General features: G+C 38.2%; 1 protein-coding gene across 1 annotated transcript; it reads left to right on the top strand.

The window, feature by feature from the left end:
• Nucleotides 1-671: 671 nt before the first annotated feature.
• On the top strand, nucleotides 672-13,570 carry LOC123693726 (serine/threonine-protein kinase Chk1). The gene is made up of 8 exons (XM_045638924.1): nucleotides 672-861; nucleotides 1,276-1,358; nucleotides 4,733-4,947; nucleotides 5,549-5,726; nucleotides 5,797-5,948; nucleotides 8,307-8,606; nucleotides 12,206-12,612; nucleotides 12,869-13,570. The coding sequence occupies exons 2-8, from the start codon at nucleotides 1,288-1,290 to the stop codon at nucleotides 13,172-13,174; spliced, it is 1,629 nt and encodes a 542-aa protein (XP_045494880.1). The 5' UTR covers nucleotides 672-861; nucleotides 1,276-1,287; the 3' UTR covers nucleotides 13,175-13,570.
• Nucleotides 13,571-17,682: the final 4,112 nt, after the last annotated feature.

Raw genomic sequence — 17,682 nt, 5'->3', positions numbered from 1 at the left:
CCGCACTCGTGCGGTGCGATCGACTCGCCACACGACCGCACCGTACCAATCGGTCCGTTTTTCCGTGCTACTGGACAGCGAGGAGTGAGGACGTCGCACTATATGTTTTTAGGCCCGAAAAAGTGACATCTTGTTTTATTGGAAACTAGCGACCCGCCCCGGCTTCTTAAATCTTCGAAAATATTAACTTAAATCATACGGTGTAATGGGCTATAATATAGATCTATATTAAATTAACAACGTATTCAAGGTACATAATTGGTTAAGGATTCATGCTGTATTGGTTAAAATCGAATATGGTCCGGAGCGCACCAAGGTCACGGTGCGGTCCGTACCATATTCGAACGTCTGAACTTTAACATTCCAGATAGTGTGGCCGCTACAAAAAACACTGGATTCAGCTTTGGCTGGCCAGACTCTATTTAAAGCTATTTAATAATAAAGATTAAAATAAATTACAATCGTTAACTAACATAATATTAATTGTTTTATTTTGATACATGTCTAAAATAAGATTCTAACAACAAAAATGAATCAAGAAGATAGTAAATTAGAAACTGTACCTATATTTACAATATTGAGTCTATTGAATTATTGATGATATTTTTTACTTGCACTATAATAAATTACGCATATTTAAGTAGATATATTTCTAAAGTAATATTTAAAAATAAATAATTTAACTTTTCACTAAAGTACTGACTATTGTGTTTATATTTCCGAACGTGACTAGCCATTGATCTTTCGTGCAAAAAAAAAGCCGATTGAGCTCGACGGCGCGGTCGGGTTGGTTGCCGATTGGTGAACGATTTGTAGAAAGAAGGAAAAGAAAAATGGCAAAATGGTGTAAGAACGGCTAAGGTTAGTATTTGATTAATAATTAATTATCAAATGTTTTTCGGTGTCGTTGCAGATTACAAAATACTTGATCATTATCGTGTAATATAGAAATAATGATTACCGTTATCGGGCGAGGTAGGCGACGGGGCGACGTCAAGTTCGGCAAAGGCTTTGTTCGCTAAACTCCACGTGCCTTCCGCCATTTAGTACTGATTTTAAGTGATTTACGTGAAAAAGTAATGCTGCAACTGGCATATATTAAAGCAGAGCTATCGACCGGTAATAATTTGTTAATATTTTTTGCGTTAAATGGCTATATACCGCAATTTTTGACCTCTGTGGCGGGACATGGCGTGGTCATTTCTGAGCAGTTAGCCGGTTCACCAACATAAGCTAGGATTCTAAATTCCATGCTAAAGCTAGCAGGTGTTGCAGGACCGAGGAGCCATGTCTTCAGGCGGCGAATTCGTGGAAGGGTGGGTCGTCACGCAGGTGCTGGGTGAAGGGGCCTATGGAGAGTAAGTTTATTTTTACGATAAATCCGTAAAAAGCCAATGTTTTTAATCGTTATAATTAACCAAAAACGGTATTTTACATTATTTATTAAACAAAGGTATGTACCAGTCTAAAGATATTATGTAAACAGTACGTATTATTTACCTATTTTTTTTCTCACTTGGAATAAGGTCCAAACTTACATAGAGATTTTATTTGGTTCATGCAAAGTTAATTCATAGTGTCAGTTTATTAGGTAGGTAGGTATCTTGTTACAAACGAAAATTATTATTTTGAGGAATTAACAGCTATAGGTACAACAGAAAAAATAACATTTTATTTTTTATAATATTCAGTGAAATTTAATTTATTAATTACTAAATTTTTTATGAGATTAGCACTAGCATATCCTTTTTTGGATTGTTGTTTAAAAAAAACATATTCTACTTAAGTTAGCAGCTTAGCTTACTTGGCCATTTCTTTTTTCTTATTGAAATGAATTTGAAGCATAGAATGGTACAGAACATTCATGTAAATGTAATCCATTGATTGATTAAAGATATTATGTATGTACATATGTATTAAGTAGTATTAATTAAAAATCGTAATAACTATTTTCATCTGACTTCAAATATATAGGAGGTTTTCTTAAGTTAATTCAACTGTTTTCATATGATTTGTTACCAACTTTCACCTGAATGAATAAATTTTGTTTTTATTTAAGAGCTAGTGCCTTCGGGTTGGTCTTTTATACAATTTTGTGACTGAAAATTCAAAGGCAGTTAAGATTTTTGTCAAAAATTTATTATGTTATTAAAATTGGACTTAGGTATTTCTATGAACAAAATTTTATGTATTTTCAAAGAAAGTAGGTATATAGGTACGTTAGGTAGGTTTGGATTTGTTTTACACATCAAAGGCTTGCATCTTTATATAGGTAAGTTAGTTATGATAGTTTTATTTCATGTTGCTTTGTGGGTACTGTACAGTCTTTCTTTATCAAGCTAAGATATACTTAGGTGTAGGTACATCTTAGCCTTCTTAAAACTATAGTTGCATTTATATTTTTTGATGAATATTATACATTTCCCTAGATTAAACTTTGCTTGTTTCTTTGTGTCTAGTAAATTTTTTCGTTTTAATATTTCGTCCATTGTCTTCTTTTATGTAAATAAATCTATTAAAGTGAGCTAAGTGTAAGATAATATAATCGAAAATGTGAAATAGCCGTGAGCTCTATTACGTAACCGTACCGGGATGGCGCTGGCGGGCGCCGAGCGGGCGGGCGCGGCGCGAGCGGGCGCGGCTCGGCCAGCGGGCCCGGCTCGGCCAGCGGGCCCGGCTCGGCCAGCGGGCCAGCGCGGCGGGCCAGCGGGCACGCTCGGAAAGCGGATGTAGGTGCTGCAACGCACAAAAAGTGTTAGTGGCGCGGAGAGCATCCTTGAAAGTTTATCCACCTCGCGCGGTCAGTGGCGCGCGCGGCCAGACTTCGCGTTTTTTACATAAACACGTATTTTCGGCATAAGCGCCGTGCATAAAATGGCGTAGGTATGCTACTATTTGCATTTCATAGTCCGACTATTCTAAAACTTTAAAATAATAATAATATGTATATTGTAGTTATATGACATACGCTCCTAATCATAAAATAATAAAACTAAAAACTATTTACGTTCTTGATTTAAATGTTAATGAATAAAATATTTTATCTAATACATATACCTAATACCTACTTTTGTTCCAAACTAACTTAAGGCCCGCGGCTTCGCTCGCGTTGTCTAAGGAAAATCCGCTAGGTATGATTTCCGGGATAAAACCTATCCAATATCCTTTCTCAGATCTCAAGCTATCGCTGTACCAAATTTCATCGAAATCGCTTCAGTGACTGAGGCGTGAAGATGAGACAGACAGACAGAGTTACTTTCGTATTTATCTAGTAGGTACTATAAAGTTAGGATTATAAAATATACACAACCCATTATTTTATTGTAATTAAATAAGTAATGAAAATTAAATTATGAATGTCATCCGCCGAATTTCCGTTATGGCGACCGGCGACCCTTCGATTGTCTTTCGTTTAGAAATTAAATACATTTGGCTACAAGTTATAAGTTTCGTATTGTAAATAAATCATAATCATTAATCATCATTGTATTTTGGTTTCACATTTATTTTAAGTAAGTTAATATGTAATTAAAAAAACAAAGCAATGACAACTTAATCAGTAAATTTTTTTAAGAAATATGTTTAAAATAACAGCAATGCTAAGGATTGTGCCAAATTTGTGCTATATATATGTAAGTACATAATTCTTAAACAAAATAAACCGTTCAAGTGTGAGTCGAACTCGCGCACTAAAGGTTCCTTACAAAATAAAACGTATTATAAAAAAACATATTTTTTATAATTTTAATGTTAAGCTTACATAATATGTACATAATATATCAAAATTCACATCAAAAAATCATGTCTATAATACCTTTAAAGTTTAAGTTTGTGATAAAATCAAACTTTATTTCTATAAACTTCTATTTCAAATTTGATAATATAATTTCACCTTGATACTTCCACACGTTCCTGAGAAAAAGGGTTTGCACCTTAGAGCTGTCCCGTCCCGCGTCTCTCGCAACCCCTTTTCAGACTTTTCAAAATTTTCAGAAATGATTAAATTATGAATGAAAAACTATTTACCGATGAAAAGAAATATTATTTTTTCTGTTACTTTGCTTACGGGAATAATTTTACAACATGGCACCGCACATTTCACCATTTTTATATAAAAACAAACAAAATATTTCTCGTTGATTTATTTTGATAGGTATTGTTTATATACTGATTGTGTATGTCAAGGAAAATGTTCCAATTTGGGCTTATAAGGCCGCCTGTCCACCTGCAAGAAAACTTCCGCGAGAAATGTCCGACAGTCTGTCTGACAGCAACTTGCAAGTCTACTTGCAAGTGGAAACGCGGAATTAGACTTGCAAGTTGTTGTCGTTGCAAGAATATAATAGTGACACGCGCTCTATAGCAATAAACTCTAAGGTCCTGACAGATGGACAGACAACAGTGATCCTATAAGGGTTCCGGTTTTTCCTTCTGTGGTTCGGACCCTAATTATTAGAAACATGAACATTGTACATAAGGCATACCGTGTAGTACAACTTAATCACTATTAGAATTTATTCATTATGGAAAAATTTGTGTGCAGAAATAGTTACAGATGTAATTATATCCGAGAATTTTTCTAATCAACTAATATTGCATTGTTTTTATTTGAACTCAAATATTTCTTCTTGGTAGCATAATGTGAAGTTCGCGTAACGCTAGGCATAACGATTATTATTGTATCACAAGGATGTAACTAGCGACGACGTGTAAAGTGGAGTGTCGGTCGCAGGGTCCGGCTGCTGATGCACGCGCGGTCGGGCGCGTGCGTGGCGCTGAAGGCGGTGCGCGAGGCGGCGGGCGGCGCGGCGGGCGCGCGCGAGGCCGCGCTGCACCGCGCGCTGCGGCACCCCAACGTGCTGCGCTGTCTGGGCGAGCGCCACCACGCCGGCGTGCACTATCTCTTCCTCGAGTACGCGCAAGGCGGCGAGCTCTTCGATCGTATCGGTGGGACATTTCGCTTCTCTCGACGAGTTGCCGGTTCTCCCGCGGCAGTGACGGGTGCGGCGCACTAGATCGACGCATCGATAGATTTTAACGAACAATAATAATTAACACAGCTCCTCGTATTAAGAACTGAAACCCCGGGAGGACCGTATCCGTCAGAATCCGAGGAATTCCATTTTAGAGTTACTTAAGAGTGAGATAATATTATAATATAAAATTGTAAATTCGCACTATTATTGTCAAAAGTACGATATACACATCGACGATGTCCAATCGAAATTGGGTGAACAAATTTCGATAGTGTTTCTGATTCAAACTGTTGCCAAATCGAATTTAAACGGCACCACATTTAACATATAAATTCGCTTTTCTTTTCTGACAATTTGAAGGCGGTTTAGATTTTTGTTTATAAAATAATAATGTCTCCGACCACTCGTCCGTCGTCGACCCTAAAAGAGACTAGATTTTCTTTTTTAAGAATAGATTCGAAGCGAGTCTGAAATGGCCTTCGGCCACGGCGGCGAAGGCTAGCGCGTCGGGCGGACGGGTGGTGGGCTGGTGGGCTGGTGGGCTGGTGGGCTGAGCGGAGTGTGGTGTGCAGAGCCGGACGCGGGCATGGCGGCGGGCAGCGCGCGCCGCTACTGGCTGCAGCTGGCGGCCGGCCTGCGCTACCTGCACGCGCGCGGCGTGGCGCACCGCGACATCAAGCCCGAGAACCTGCTGCTCGACCACAACGACACGCTCAAGATATCCGACTTCGGCATGGCCACGCTGTTCCGGTGAGTGTCTGTCGGCCCGCTCCCCCCCCCCGCCCCACTAGCGCGCCCACTAACGCGCCGCCCCCCGCAGGCACGGCGCGCGCGAGCGGCTGCTGTCGCGCGTGTGCGGCACGGAGCCGTACGCCGCGCCCGAGGTGCTGGCGGCGCCGCGCCGGCCGTACCGCGCGCCGCCCGCCGACCTGTGGGCCGCCGCGCTCGTGCTGCTCGCCATGCTCGTCGGAGGTACGCACACCCGCGACCGCTAAACTGTACCGAGATAAACTGTCTATGATTGACTTTCATCACTTACGTCCTACGATACTTATTTGAATATACAAATCGAATGATCCTTACTTCTCTATGGTAATCAAAGATTAACTAGCCGCCCAGCCTTTGTTGACAAATGATAAAAAGAAATTAATTTTCAAACAAATAAATAAATTTTCATTTCATTTGATAAAAAGAAATGCACCATTGTGTAACTCATGAATATTCTATCGTGAAAAGATTTTCAAAATCGCTTTTTATTTTTGAGTTAATCTATTACGATTACAGACATACATAAAAACAAATATTTCCTCTTAATACTATATCTTTATATACGGGCTGTCCGACTATCGGTATACTAAGCGCGAAGGGACTTGTAGTTTTGCATACATTGATCACGTAAAAAATACTTAACAAAATTACGTCGAAAATGTTTTGCTCAATTTTTGCTTAAAATCCATGTTTTCTTCTGTAGCTTCGCGCAGCCGGCATGCTCACGTGCAGGTGGCAAAGTTGGGCGGGTTGCTTGTTAGGGCTAAAGGCACTGGAGTTAAAGTTAAAGTTAGTTGAATTCATCTATTTAAAAAAATGCGTCTGGAATTTTATAAGTATTTTTTACGTACTCTGCGTATGCAAAACTATAGCCTCGTGCTTAGTATACCGATGGTGGGACACTCTGTATAATGTATATCATATATGAAATGTGCTTTTCTAACGGAATCGAAATTTATTCTTGTTATGTTTTTGCTTCACTATTTATATATTGGCTTATATCATTAATTTTTTAGTAATCAAGTACAAAATACAAATTTTACAATAAGTGTTCAGTAACCTGTAACAAAATACAATTTATAACTTGATAGTTGAATGTTTAACAGCAACCTTTATGTATGTGTATGAATCAGTAATACACATAATAATATTAGTATGTACATTATGTTTTCTTGTGCATTATTAACAACAGAATCAAATCCAGTGTTATGTTGTTTCCAGGAATGTCACACAGTTCGAAATTAGTGTTTATTTATTTTAAATAATCTATCCCTTCAAGTTTTGTACTCTCTGAAAAACACAATAGTGGAGCCAATTTAATAGGTAACATTTGACGTCTATCAATGTTATCTTCGTAGGGAGGTAACCTGCGTAAAAACATCGATTAAAGTGAATTAATCGATACGGACATGAAACACATGTCAATCGGACTTGAAACATAATATGGCAATTTTAAAATTCATCAGGCAAATCTTTCGTAAATTCAAAGGAGCAAAATGAAACAGGCATCTACATAATTAAAAAAAATGTTTATTCACCTGAATACTTAAAGTACACCTGTACTTTATAGATAATTTAAAAGAATAAGAAATAATATTTGGTTTATTATAAACACAAGCATTTATTAATAATTTATGGTGATATTTATTCACAAGTAATCATTGCATCCGATTCTAGATATCACATTTCGAATTTTAGAGTAACATCTCTTGTACTTAAAAAGAAAAAAGGTTAACTGACACATCATTATAGCGACGTCAGTTTTTTTAATCAGAAATTGTTTATTATGTTTCGAATGGTTTATTAGTAAAATCAAATATTAAAATTACTCGTATCGGTTATTATTATTAATATGTAATGGTAATTGAAAAAAGTTTAACAAATGTGCAGTTCTAACAAAACGAAATAGTAACTATAGTAATTCTATGCCGTCGTTACTAGGTTACGTTGTTGAATTTTGTTGAACTGTCAAATGTTGCCTATTAAAATGACTCTACTATAATAGTGATTGTGTTATGTATGGATTAGTTGCATTTTGTATTGTCGTGTTACAATATTTTTTAATTATCGTAATAATATATGCATGTATTTGTAGTGTTTTACAGCCTGTCAATTGTCATTAAAATCAGCAAAACCATTCGCTCATAAACTAAATTAAAATCACAAAAATTTGCATGTCATGATAAGTTCACTTCATAAGCTTGATCTGTCACTGAAATGAGTGTGATGGTTTGGCTCGATTTTTATTAAGGTTAAGTTCTCAATTCACTAAATTTATCCGTTGAAAACAAAAAATATACGAATACATTAAAAATATAAATCCTCATTAAGAACACGTAGATATCGGAGCTCGGTTATCTAGTAAATTGTAAACTTTTAGAATCTCGTTCGGCCCATTGAGAATCTAACCTCATAAAGCATCTTTCGATCGAAACGAAGAGTGTGTCGCTCGCGCGTGCAGCCCGGCGCGGGCCGCCTCTCGTCTCTTTGGTATCCTAGCTGTAGGCGTTGTCGCTCCCTAAAGTTATGGTACCGAAGTTACGAGGCGCCGCCTCCTCGCAGCCTCGAAGCCTCGCCGCATGGACCGCCCGCACCCGCACGGCCGGCCGACGCGTCTCATTCGGCGACCGCTTGCAGAGCTGCCGTGGGAGCGCGCCAGCGAGGAGGACGCGCGGTACTGCGCGTGGCGGGCGTGGGCGCAGGGCGCGAGCGGGGGCGAGCCGCCGCGCGGCGCGTGGCGCAGGCTGGCGGCGGGCGCGCTGGGCCTGCTGCGCCGCGCGCTGCGCCCCGACCCCGCGCGCCGCCCCGCGCTCGACGCGCTGCTCGCGCACCGCTGGCTGCGCGACGAGCGCGAGCCCACAGGTACCGCCGCCCCCTTTTTATTTTCTATGTTTTGTACTGTCAAATGATATCCTAAAATACAGAAGCGGACCCGAGACGGACGTATATGGCTCGAGGATGCGGTGCGTTCGGGTCAGGTACTAGGTGACTCTGAGTGGCGCCGGTCTCAGAGACGCCTGGTGCCTCAGCCCGACGCCACGCCTCGCCTTCGCTTCGACCCGCCTCGCCTTCGCTTCGCGCCAGTCGCCTTCGAGAACTGGGCTCGGTTCGGTCCTTTGGCGATTTAGCTCCATGACGTGATTTGCTCATAAAGCTAGATTACCAAAGCATCGCGCTAGCTCATATCGACGGTTGAAGATTTGAAGAAATCTATGATGATGGCGTGAATAAATTGAAATGTATGTTGTATGTATATTATTATAATTTATGCAATCTCTTATTTGCAATTTTGTTATTTTTTTTTTAGTGTTCCGTGTCTTTAAATGAAAAGTTGCCTAATTTTACGTAATGTACAGTCACAGTTGACAGATATATACTACGTACATACAGTTAGGAAACTAAGCCCCTGCGATGAAATTATGACGTATAGCTATAGGGCTGTTACCTTTTTGATATTTAACCGACTTCAAAATAAAGGAGGAGGTTATCAATTCGGCCTGTATATTTCTGTTTGCTTTTTTTCACAGTCGATTTTGTGGTAATTTTGAGATTAAAACCCGTTAAAATACAAAAATGGTGTAGCCCAAATATGAATTTACAAGAAGAAACAATCCGAATTAATACAGCTTGTAAAAGTAAATACGTTTTTATCAGTACTGTATTTCGAAATCTTGTTTCGTTATGGACGCCGAAGGCTATTTAATGTACCTACCTAAATTATTTATAATGCTTGATATTTGTATGATACATATATTCAATAATAATTATTTTAAACCAGAATTAACAATACTTGTATGTAGGTATACCTACTAAATTATTTTTAAAACGATAAATTAAATTAAACTAAAAAACACAAAATATGCAAAAATAAATTAAAATTATTATTATACGAGCATAGAACCTCCACCTTTTTGTTTTAGGATGAAAAAGAAAATAGTTTGACAGGCTTAGTGATTGACAAAGTGGAGACGCCACGTATCGATAAAAATACAATAATTATAATATCTATCTTTTTCTTCCCTAATATTTACGTAATTATGCACATTAATTTAAACAAGATTTTTTTAAGGTTTCCATTTTTTTAGATTTTCGTGCTCTTCTAGATTGCGTAAAAAATAGATGCTATCTTTAAACAGACTTCATGGACTCCTAATAGGTATCATTTGTATAGAAATTAAAAAAATAGTCTCTTTTTAACTTGTAGTCAGATACGGTATTTACAAATATAATTATTGAAAGGGCTACAAACTGAAACAATCGATATTTATTTAATGTGAAATGACATCACTTTAAACTTTTTTCTATACTATGTATCTTTGTCATTCAAAATCTGTGGATGTGTCACCCGCTACTATCGATCCCCCTCAATACCCTCGTAAACACGCTTGATGGGGGGGGGGGGAGCCATTTCGAACATTTTGTATGAAGTTTCCTTACTGTATGTATCTGTATATTGTGGTACAGTTAAGCAAAACGTGAATTAATTAATTAACAATTGTCAGTTTGAGATAATATCTTCCTTCATTCTACGTTGTATATTCTACACTGATCGTTGCCTGACACGCACCTGTTTATAACACATCCAAATTTCATGATTTTTTTCACAGAACACATTTGTCTTTGGTTTATATTTGGTGTTACTTTTTCAAAGTTGATCATATACTGAGCGGACCTCATTATTTACCGTCTAATTCCATAATTTTAAAAATACTGTATTCAAAAGAATAATACTTGAAAACGTATAGTTTACAATATTATCACGATTATAATATTTAGATTGGTTTAATAGAAATCTTGTATTTTTGTTGTTGTTTTGAGTCAATCGATATTATTTTTTTAATAAGAGACCATAATATTATAAGGATAAAAGTTTTGTTTTTTTTCACATAACTCGTCCTCATTTTCATATATGAATAATAATTAATAGTTAACTAATGATTTTATCACAGTATTACAATATTATTTCCTACAGTAAGGAATCGCCTTTGATGTCGCGCGATGCCGCCGCCAGCGTAGGTACTTACGCTGCCACACGAAAATACGCTAGGGTTGCAACAAATGGGAAATAAAACAATTGTGATTATTAATATGTATTATGATGAAATCATTTATTCTATGTACATTCAAAATAATTGCGATTATTAAATCTGATGTAATTATTTGTTCATAAATATATAATTACAGATATTGCACTGCTAAATATTATTTACGTGGACACTTTATTTTTGGATGTTCTTAATTGTATATTATAACATTTAACTAAGTAATGCATTCGCATTGGGATGTACAATCTGATTAGGAAATAATGAGGACAACATATGAAATATTGTTTCCTTCTGGGATTTCAATGTAGATTTACATCCGTAAACGGAACAGTTTGTGCGCGCCATAACAGAATATGTAAGTACCTATGTATAATAAAATTATTACACAAAAAATACGACTGCGTCACATGAGTAGAAAGACGGAACAGAGACTAAGCTTCTTAAGAACGTGCAAAATTGTTACCTATTTTGGTAGGGTTGTCACAATAGGTTAAGACAAATAAAACAAAACATTTGTTAAATAGTTTTATAATTACACATCATTACATACTTACTTACAAATGCTAAACTTGTAATAATAATGAAAGGTAAAAACACACCGTGTACAATTCTCTTCTTATTCAAAATGGATCTAATAAAATAAACGCAAGTAGGTACTTACTTGAAAAAGTAATAATCAAAATATTTACTCACCTATTGTACTCCCTGGGATAGTTGAAGTATGATATATTTTTAGTTTTTCTAGTGTTATTCATACACACAGTACAATAAACAACCATTTTTAACAATAAAATATTACGTTTTATATTAAAACTAGCTGTTGCCCGCAGCTTCGCCTGCGTGGAAAAGAAAAATTTTCATGGTAATAATTTTCATCCCCTATTTTATCCCCTTGGGGGTAGAATTGATCAAAATCCTTTCTTAGGGGACGCCTACGTTATGACATCTACCTGCATGCCAAATTTCAGCCCGATACGTCCAGTGGTTTGGGCTGTGCGTTGATAGATCACTATATCAGTCACCTTTGAGTTTTATATAATATATAGATATTCAAACTTGCAAGTTGCAACTAATAAATCAAACAACGTGCGTCGTATCAACCCTGAGACTGTCCTCAGCCTGTGCAAGCGCAAACCGGTTTTTTCCAGAATCGCTGCGTACGCGACAAGCGGCCTGTGGTCACACACACATGCCCCGCGTACTTGTAGTAGTGCAATCGATTCGCGCGGTTGTTTGAAGCTTAGTCTCTGTTCCGTCTTTCTACTCATGTGACTGCGTCGTCCTTTCGCGATAGGTAAAGCAATCTCAGCGTGATTGCTTTACGCGGCCCGCGTCGCCCGACCCCCCGCCAGTTCCCCTCCGTTTCTCTGCACAAGTACATTCGTCGCACTACTGTAGGAAATATGGTAATACTGTGATTTTATGCTATTGCTATACTCTGCCAGAAGCAAGAGTTCAGAGGTCGTATGTGTATCCGTGTGAATGGCTCGTATCTAAGCCGTGTTGTGTGTTGTGCGACAGACGCGACGGACGGCGCGCGCGTGTGGAGCTCGCAGCCGGCGGGCGGGGCGGGGGGCGGGGCGGGCGGCGACGCGGACGGGCTCAGCGCGCGCGACATGGACGAGCTGCTGAGCTACTCGCAGCCGGCGCGCGGCGACGAGCTGCTGCTGGGCTCGCCCGAGCGCGGGCCGGCGCCGCTGCAGCGCCTCGTGCGCCGCATGACGCGCGTGTTCGTGCGCGCGCCCGAGCCCGCCGCCCTGCGCGCGCTCACCGACCTGCTGGACGCGCGCGGCTACCTGTGGCGCTACCTGCACCCCCGCATCGTGAGTGCCCGACCCCCTCCTCTGAATGCACAGATTTAATGCTCATTTTATTTTATGTACGCTTATTGAAAATCAGTAACGATACAATGATTCCACGAGCTTATTAAACCGTGTTTTTCTCGATGTTATAATCCATCACCGATGAATCATTTTTATCGTTTATGCGATCGTCCACCGGACAAGACGTTTAGAGTTCTTTGAGGTACACAGATTGTTTCGCAACGTTTTTAAAACGTAGATAATTTGTCACGTTCAGCTGGCGATCGAGTGCGGGTCGGTGAAGATGCGCGCGTGGGCGGTGCGCGTGCGCGCGGCGGGCGGCGGCGCCGAGCGCGTCATGCTGGAGTTCCGGCGCTCGCGCGGCTGCGGGCTCGCCTTCAAGCGGCGCTACGTGGAGCTGCGCGACGCGCTGCGCCCGCTGGCCGCGCCCGCGCCGCCGCTCAGCCCCGCCGACCCCGCCGACCCCGCCGACCCCGCAGACCCCGCAGACCCCGCCACCCCCACAGACCTGCTCGCGCCGCCCGCAGACCTCTCGCAGCCCATGGACACGGACGTCGATTAGTCGGCACGAGCAATCTCACGTTTTAGTATGATAATTGTTTGTTAGTGATCAAATGAATACTGAAGACTGATATTTTTATACTCTGTACGATATTTTTGCATGGAACCGTTTGTTGTAATTGTTAATTTTAAATATTATGCTTGTCAAAACTCCTATAAAATAACAATAAAAACTAGACTATAACATAATATTACTACTGAAAAATACCTCAGATCATACAAATCAAAATAACTTGTTGAATGAAAAATGAATATTCACGGATCTGAATTCGTGCTTTCATAGTCTTAAGAATTACATAAAAGACTTTATTATTAAACAAAATGTCAATTAAAATGTGATCATCTAAGATAAGTTACTTGTAATAATTTATATATTGAATAAAGAAGTTGTTTTTAATTTATTGTTTTTTTTTTGTTTTAATATATCGCGATGAAAACTATTGCATTTTAAATATATTTTAAATATATGTATATGACTATCAAATTTTCCGACCGACAAAATTTTGGTACGACAAAAAAAGAATAGAAATCGGTCCAGCATCATTCATTAAAACTAATATTAACTATTAATGGTCTATTTAAAAAATTACTAGACTAATTATTATTTGAAAATGATTTCAATGGCCAGGCCGCCGAGTAACTTAGGGTTTCTATTATATCTATACTAATATTATTAAGCTGAAGAGTTTGTTTGTTTGTTTGAACGCACTAATCTCGGGAACTACTGGTCCGATTTGAAAAATTCTTTCGGTGTTAGATAGCCCATTTATCGAGGAAGGATATAGGCTATATTATATCATCACTACGCTACGACCAACAGGGGTGGAGCCATGGGGGTGAAACCGCGCGGAGCAACTAGTTACAAATAAAATTACCGATTATTTTGTATGCTCTGTTAAAATCAGAGGATATAATATTATAGTAAATTTAGTCCATTGAAATGTTACATTTTTTAGGACAAATGTTGAGTTTTTTAGAGGACGCAATTTTATTTTTTTTGGAGGTCAGTGTGGAGCTAAAACCAAGTTTGTGGGGTCGCCACTAGTGATGCAACGAATACGAATACGAATATTCGTATTCGCCGAATAGTAGACATTTGGCGAATATAAGAATATTTAAAAACGAATATTTTTGTACGCAACTCTATTTACTACAGATTTAAAAATCGCGCGTAAAAAGATGACGTGTTTAGAGGCCCTTAACCGCAACGACCGACTGTTGATCCTTTTTTCTTTTTTCTTAAGAAAAGAACGAACTAAAGACTTTTTTCAACGGCTGGAAACATCCAGACTGAAAAAAAATCGCCTAAAACCAGAAAATCTACTTACGAATTTAGTTTTTTAAATAAAAATTTGACTATTGTAAATTTTAATTATTAGAAGAGTAAACATTTTTTAAAATAAATATGTAAATCTTTTATTACCAAGGCAAAATATTCGTATTCGTATTCGTATTCGCCGAATAGTAGGTTTGATATTCGTATTCGTATTCCTAAAAGTAGTATTCGTTGCATCACTAGTCGCCACCCTTGTCCCACGGCCGCCATCTTGAAAATAGTGGTTGAAATGGTTTTTACGATATATCACTTAAACTATTTATCTGATAAAAAACATAGTTAGCATTATTTGTTGAAAATTAAATTTTCTGCAATTTTAGTCCAGTAACTTTTTGTCGTAGAACTATAAATAAAAAAGTTATAAGCGAAAATGTTCAGAAATTAAAGCTATTTATATTTTTCAATAATTTATTTTTTATCATTTTACGAAGAAATTGTATCAGACCATTTTTGTAGATTGTTTTTCGAGGAACAACTTTTATATAATATTACAATCTATCTAAAATATTGTTTCCTTCTGGGATTTCGATGAAGATTTGCATCCATACACGGAACAGTTTATGCGCGCCATTATAGAATATGTAAGTATGTATAATCAAATTATTACACAAATTTTGTGTGTGTGTATAATTGATTATATTAATTTGATTATATCATTGCGTGATCCTTTCGCGCTCGGTACTGCAAACTAAGCTTGTTTGAGGTACGATCCCCCGCCAGTTCCCCTGCACAATTAGGTTTCTCTGCATAAGTACATTCGTCGCCGTACTGAAGGAAGTACTTATGTTGTAATACTGTGTCTTGGCACTATTGAAGGTGAGGATCTTTCTAGTTAAGTATAACTTTCAATAAGTTTCTTCTCTTGAAGAAAGAAAAAACAAGAACGTGTATATTTCAAGTGTTAAAAAACCGGCCATGTGAGAGTCGGACTCGCGCACCGAGGGTTCCGTATTTAATACCTATTTAATACCATAATTTGGTATGAATTTCAATTTAATACCTCTACGCGTTTATGAGGAAATGGGTAGTAAGAGCACCCTGTAGGTTTTGATTCCCTTGCAAGTGTCGAAAATTTGCGGCATAAACGGCTGTATCTTTTGATTGCGTTGGCTTAGAAGTTTGATTTTTTCACAGCTTCAAGGGACAGTAGACCTGAGTAATTGATATAAATTTCAGCTTCATACCTCCACGCGTTCCTGAGAAAAAGGGTCTTGACAGACGGACGGACGGACGGACAGACGGACAACAAAGTGATCCTATAAGGGTTCCGTTTTTTCCTTTTGAGGTACGGAACCCTAAAAAATAAGAGATCTAGGTATATAGTTATACTATACGGTTTTGTTTAAGGTCTTAAGTCATGGAAGAAAAAAAAACAAACAACGTATTAAATGTATTTATTACAAAAATTTCATCATCACTTGACAGTTTCTTTCAGGCTAGGTTCTAATACGCAAACTACACGTTACACCACATTGCACTTTGGCGCGCGCACAACTCGGCCACGCTCCGCAAATATTCAAGCATCCCAAATGAAATCCCGCGCCACTCGGCGCTCGCACTACTTATTCATATTAATAATTACTTTTTATTGTATATTTTTATGAATTAAATGCTACAGCAGTAATGCAACGTTCACATACATATGCATAGTAAACAAATTCAGTTCCGGTCTTGTCGTTTTTGGCAACATAGTATACTTTAATAAGATTAGTAGGTACACTAAAAATTAAAATACGTAGGTACATAATATTTACCTACTTTAAGGCCATGATAAGGGTTCGACTGAAATAATGACGACACGGTGATATAATGGTAGGGGGAGTCCGGGAGAGTTGAACCGCTTTTTACTAAAAACTCTATAAAATCTGATCAGTGACCTTGAGAGCTTTAAGATCTTTACCATATGGAAGCCTTATTATCTGGCTAAGATTTTATACCATTTTGAAAATAAAAATTACAAGGATAAGAGAGTAAACTAAGTTGTAATGAAAAATGAGTTTTGATTCAAGTCTCCCCAACCGGTGGGACACTTGATCATAGGGTGCGGGACACTTGCCCATACCTTTTTAGAGAGGAGAAATGAAGCAAATAAAGCACATAATTAATGTATTATTTAGACACGTTTAACAATAACTAAAATATTCATAATCACCTTCTAAACAAATTAGTGAAAATAATTAACCAAATGTTTTCAGAGCAACTGCATAACATAACATTCGTTTTGATCTATCTACTGCTACATAAATCTACAAAACTAATTTAAAGACATTTGTTACTATAACTATCAGTCTCAAAGATTAAATGTGGCACATGTAAAATCAACATAGGTTTAATAAGTGGTAATTCAATGAAATTGGCGAAGTCAAATGCTAGTTGCATTGCTTGTTTTCTGGTTAAGCCATAGTGCATTTTGCAGGTCAATGAGTAACGAACGAGTAATGTCTCTTTATTTACATTGAAAATCTGGGAGCATTTGTATTGGCTCCTCTTGTCTTGCAAAGGTGTTAACTTTTGTTCACCTAACATGTAATACCGTCGTAAAATGGTTCTGTCTATCCCATACTAATTGATTGAAATTTGACGAATAGATCTGCCACTCTTTATTTCTCTGTCTGCATTTTCAATCTCAGACTAAGTAAACGGTTTCCTGTGACGACTACCTTCCTTAGGCTTATTAGGCTTATAGGAATTTTCTTTCTGAAACAAAACAAAAACTAACTTAAATAGTGCACAAACTGCAAAGGGAGAGTTGAACCACTGTTTAAGTCTCCCGACTGCCGACTGGTTCAACTCTCCCACACCCGACTCAAGGCCATATCTTGATTTTTTCCAACAAATCCACTATTAATTGGAGAACAACACTGAACGTACGACAAAATATGATAATCTAGTAATGCAATAACGTAGGTGTTTGATACATACCTTCATAAATGCGTGCATAGCAATTAAAACAACAGATCCAAAAAAATTCACTCCGCGACGATGAAAATACTTTTTCGTAACTCACGGTCGAATGCGTCTGTTATCACTCAAAATTTCGAGTTGCTTGTGATTGGCGGATTATGCGCGTTCATTTGTTTGCCACTTGGCGTAATTTGGCGCCTAATTTAAAAAGTTATTGAAAGTGGTTCAACTCTCCCACCTGGGCAAGTCTCCCGGACTCCCCCTACATA

This window comes from Colias croceus, chromosome 8 (assembly GCF_905220415.1).
Source record: "Colias croceus chromosome 8, ilColCroc2.1".
Classification (NCBI taxonomy): domain Eukaryota; kingdom Metazoa; phylum Arthropoda; class Insecta; order Lepidoptera; family Pieridae; genus Colias; species Colias croceus.
The sequence above is the reverse complement of the archived record's forward strand: the minus strand, read 5'-3'. Positions and strand labels throughout refer to the sequence as shown.